General features: G+C 38.6%; 1 protein-coding gene across 1 annotated transcript; it reads left to right on the plus strand.

Moving 5' to 3' along the window:
* The first annotated feature begins 648 nt into the window (after positions 1–648).
* On the plus strand, positions 649–4,925 carry LOC308108080 (uncharacterized protein). Its single transcript, XM_080460777.1, has 4 exons — positions 649–811; positions 2,017–2,135; positions 2,755–2,976; positions 3,901–4,925. Exons 1-4 carry the CDS (start codon positions 682–684, stop codon positions 3,925–3,927), a joined length of 498 nt encoding a protein of 165 aa, XP_080316903.1. The 5' UTR covers positions 649–681; the 3' UTR covers positions 3,928–4,925.
* The last annotated feature ends 350 nt before the right edge of the window (positions 4,926–5,275 follow it).

The following is a 5,275-nucleotide window of genomic DNA, read 5'->3' on the forward strand; positions in this document are numbered from 1 at the left end:
TTGTATATTCCTTTAAAAAAGTACCAAAATCAACTACTTTATGAGCACTGAGACAAGTAACTAATGTATGTACAGGAACATATATGTTTGGTAGATAATCTTGTTGTTGTAATGTTGATACACAACTTAATTGAAAAGCCTGTTCATTTCCCCATTTGATAAATTAATATATTGTTAAATTCTCAATATGTTTAGTTTCTGTAAACTTGAATAATCTAATCCACAAATTGACAGCAAACAAGAGTCAATAGATAAAACGTGTTTAGCTTTAAAATGTAAAATAGTTGAACTCTTTAGAAAATTGAACGAATATTCTCTTATGCATTTTTGTCTTGGAAAAGGTTTATATTGACATTTCTAACAGCCTGACTTGGATCTTCTTGATTGTATTCTTTAATTCAACGTATGTTTTAAAATCAATGAAAATAGTTGGGCCTTTGGATTAGTTGTGGGGTGGTAATTACAATACACTGCATTAAAGAATTGAAAAGGTTTAAGTGTGTGAAAAAGTGAAGGACTGAGAACTGTGTGGGTCTTTGGTTTTTCCGGTGCTTCGTGTTCGACTCCCGGAAATTACCAAGTGAGCTGCCGCTCCCCTTCTTCTTCCTCCTCCTCCTCCTCTTCCCACTCCTCCTCCTCCTCCTCCTGCGCCTGCGCTGTGCACTGTCGAAAGAGGAAACAATGGCTCCAAAAGCGGTCAACGTCGAGTGGCAGACGAGTCTAATTATTAAATATCTATTTGAAGACGAGGACGATGTGAGCTGCCGTCAATTAAACGACGAACTGGAAACGGACGGACCTGTGGACGAAGGTGAGCGCGAGCGCGTGAGTGCGGGTCAATGTGTTCGTGTGGGCTTGCTGTAATTACTACATTGCCTCACAGATTAATAATAATAATGATAAGAATGAAAATAAAAACCGTTCCGTTCTTAAAAGACAACACGTGCTTTCGAGTTTTATTTTTTATTAAGCAATATACTATGTTTGTGTTCACGTTGTGCGTGAACCCAACAAACCCCGTTAAACCTGTTGACCCTAAACCCTCACTCTTTCTCTACGTGTACCCACAGACATGGATGCATCTTATTAACAATTAGTCCAGTAAAGTACTGCTTCGGTACTTGTATTGGAAAAAAGAAATGCAACTTTATTCATATTTCCTGGAGATTTTGCATCAGAGGTGTCAGACATCCCAACCTTTTTGATTTAGAGTGGGCCAGAAAAATAACGCCTCTGGATACCATCTCGCCATGTTATTTTAGTGCATGCAGATATCAATAAATCATGACAAGTTTACATTTGATTTAATATGTTTTCACAAACTCAGAACAAGCTTAAAATTTTAAAGGAAATCCTGCACAATTTCAACAGTATGCCTTTTCAGGGAGGCCTCCTTGGTGTGTGGTACAGTAAAAAAAAAAGTCCTGCTATCACCTGCTGTTGTACCTTTCAGCATTCATGTTTTCAGAAAAGTACCTCACAAAATATCTTATCAATAACTTCTGTGGCTGGGATTGTTGTGTTGGCGACATGTTTGACACTCATGAGTTGCACCATGTAATGAAGAACTGAAAGACGCCTATACATTAAGTAGAAAGAAAATCACTTCTACTTAAAACGTGATTGTTATAGATTAACAGTGTGAAATCTGTTTGCTTAGGGATAAAACTCAATTACAAATACTCACGTTATTGTAATCATTTGTAGGTTAACTTAGTCATACTTAAGTACAATTTACTCAATGTATTCTACTTCACTACTTTTAAAATCGTGTGATCTGAACTATTCTTTATCTGGTCTTTTTACCTCTTTTATAATTACAAAATACCTTTTGTAAATACACTTTGGTGTTTTTCGACAAGTCATTTTACTTTTAATTTAGTCAAATCTAAGCAATATTCCATGTATTTGAACTTGAGTAAACATCTTCAGTATTTTTTCCTAATGTTTTTCACAGGACAGCTCTGCTATATATTATTATGTCCAGGATAACAAAGTGCTCTTCTTATTTTGCAGATGACAGTTTTGATCCAGTTCTGATTGCGGATAAATTGAGGCGTATTAGTGATGCCCTCTATGAAGACGCTAAATTTAAAGCTGCTTTGACTGACCTGAAGCAAGCAGCAGCACAAGAGGTAGACCTTCATCAGCCACATCTTGTACTCCGCATGGCGCTCATTGAGATTCCTCTGAATTTCAAACCCCCAGGGTGTTACTGAAGTATGCTTAAAAAAAACCAACGTGTATTTATATAATTGCAATCCACAACATGACATATTGGGATAGTATATCCAGGTAATCCAGGTAATATAACCTTTTGCAAATAAGTTATATGTTAAAAGATTTGACTGAGCCCAATGTGTCAAAGGTCAAAAGATTTTATTTCCACATAAATGAAAAACTTCTGAAGTTCCACTGAACACAACTGTTTAATATGTAAAGTCGACTGTGAAGCAATTATAGTGACGTACCATGTTTGTTTGGACATGTTTGATTCTTTTACTTTAAAAACACGTTTAGCGTTGACGTCTTACTACTTTTTACTTTTTCATTCTGCCTTTTTCTTCTTCAGGTTTTATTCAAAAGAAAAGAACTTCAATATGTGGTGTTGTTTTTTCTGCTCCATCACCAATTTCTCCTCAAATATCAGTCCCTCCCATCTTTGCCCTGATAGTCTGTCTGTACACATCGCACGCAGTACAGCAGTGTGACGGCCGTCAGGTAATCCCATTTCTTCCTAACGTCCCTCCCCAGGCCATGGAGGCGGCGTTCGGCCACGGTGTGGAGGTCCTCTGCCAGAGCCCTCTGGCCTCGTCCGCCGAGTTGACCCCGGAGATGCAGCTGATCGGGGCTTCTGTGGCCTTCGGGCTTTATGTCAAGAAATCAGTCCCAGAGCTGAGAAGTAGAGTCCAGCGTGTCATGGCTTCGTTCATCAACAGACGGGTGGGACCGTGGATCGCTCAGCAGGGTGGATGGGTGAGTGTCGTTAAAACGGTTCACTAACTCCAGCAGGCGTGCGTCCTTACAAGTGTTTACAGACACAAAGTTTAGTTTCATTTCTACACAACCCTCTTGTCGTTTCACTGGAAATTCCTCTTCAGTTAATGTCCATCCCCTCCTAGTTTATTGTCGTCACCACGCCTCACTGAAGTGTTTGCGACACAGCCTCGTGCTGGCTGCTCCGTCACGCTGACAGGATACTGCTCCAACATGTTCATCTGGCTGCTTTTTTGGCAGCTCAGCTCAGAGAAATAGAAATGTTGCGACATTTCTTGTAAGGAAACGTAGCTATGAAGCAGGAATCGTCTATTTGAGCAATAGAGTCATTCGCCTTAAAAAAGCAGCTCAAAGGTTCAAACGTAGGTTGAGATTGTGGCGTTACTCAGTAGTGACTCGGGATCCTCCCAGGCCTTGCTTGTAAAGGAGGTGATTTGATCTACAGCAACTGCCTGTTAAGATTGAATAAAAGAACGTGGTTTTGTAGATTACGTGGTTTAAATTATGTTTGTGTAAAATTACATTGAAAAAAAACTGTTAAAGTATTTGACGCCACTCATTGAAGTAGGCTGATGTCACATTATTCATCAATAATCAACATTCTAAGTACAGTTTTTATTTTGATATTGGTAAATCTTTACACTTCTTTAAATATTTCCCTTTATCGTGAATGTGCCCTTCAGAATAATTGTGCAAATTGATAATACAGTGTAATCAAAGTTTGCATTATAACACTGTTTTGATATTGATTCTGTCATTTCTCTGTAGTTTTATTGGTTTTTCTGCACCCATAATCAGAGCTACGATAGATCTACATTTAAAAATGTTTGCTTGCATTTCTCAGCTTTTAGCTTTTTGGCCGACCACGACTCTCTGTCACTAGTGTGTTTGTTTTCTTTTCAGGACAAAGTGACGGGTGTTTCTGTCTGAATCTCACCCTGGGAGCGCGCCCTCTTTATCTGATGACCAGCAGAGCTGGGGGGGGGTTGCTAAACCTCTTTCCTGTTTCGTGCTGTAGTCCTACTTCAAATCAATCATGTGACAGAAGAGTAGACCAAGCACATAGTTTTCTTTCCTCAGGTATTTCCAAGCAGACAATGAATTAACAGAAAAGGATCTGTCATTTGAATAAATATAGATTTTTTTATTATGTTTTTCCAATCAGAGGGCACTTGATATTACATTGGATCACATGTCATCTTCATCGCTGCTTGTACCGATAGGATATGTCTTCAGAATATCAATCGGTGGTGGGGGGACTTCTGCTTTTGATCGTTATTCTTATTTTTTTTTGCAAGCCAGCGTTTTGTAAAAAGTGAAAACTTAATTTATCATTTATTTAATCATTTTATTGTGCCTTTTCTTTTGCTACAGTCGTTTCTGCAAAGAGAACTCGGTAACTATGTTAAATGGTAAATTCAAAGTGTTTACTGTTTATTGTATTGAAGTGAGGTGATCTGTAATTGATTGATATTTCTGGCTGAGAACTGTCAAACTTATAAATGTTTTTTGTCTCTTCAAAATCAGACAATGAAATGCGGGTATTCCAATCAAGCTATTGAGCTCTGAGGGATTCAATCTTTACATGGAGTCAAACTTTCTAAACGATTGAATTGCCCATATTCACCTTTTTCTTTTTTTGTTGGTGCTAATAAAACACACGCTGTCTTCAGCCTCCAAGTACATCAGCTCAAAAACTGCTAGTCCACTCAGACGAGGGGTTGTTGACCAGTGTGACACCAAATGCAACAGACGATTGAATGTGAACGTCATCCAGGGTTTTTTTTTTCATGTTGTTTTTTGTGACGACTTTGTTTACTTGATTTTGCCATACAGGCGACAGCACATTGTTGTGAATGAAACGAGCATCACTGGAGTTTTATGTGGTAATTTTGTTACAGTTTCAATAAAAAAAAAAGGAAGTTCAACATGACAATTTTTCCAATTTATTGCTTACCTATTACTGACGAGCTGAATACATATGAGACGGATTATATTCAGGACGCCCGAGGTCAGCGTACGAAATGAACCTGTTAAAAACAAAAAACCGTAAGAAACAACATTCAGTGAAAAGGTAGAACTGACTGTCATCCGCATGGCAATGAAATTGTATATTGTGTTTACGGAGCATACGGCCATACAATCGATTAAGAAGATGGGGTCGAGGACGGACCCCTGAGGGACACCGATTGTGACTGGAGGTGGCTGGTGTGTAAAAGATTAACGCAAATGAATTTTAAGCACTTTTGTACCAGACGGGTTCAGAACGTTCAGTCTG

Source organism: Lipophrys pholis (assembly GCF_963383615.2).
Source record: "Lipophrys pholis genome assembly, chromosome: 4".
In the NCBI taxonomy this organism is placed as follows: Eukaryota; Metazoa; Chordata; class Actinopteri; order Blenniiformes; family Blenniidae; genus Lipophrys; species Lipophrys pholis.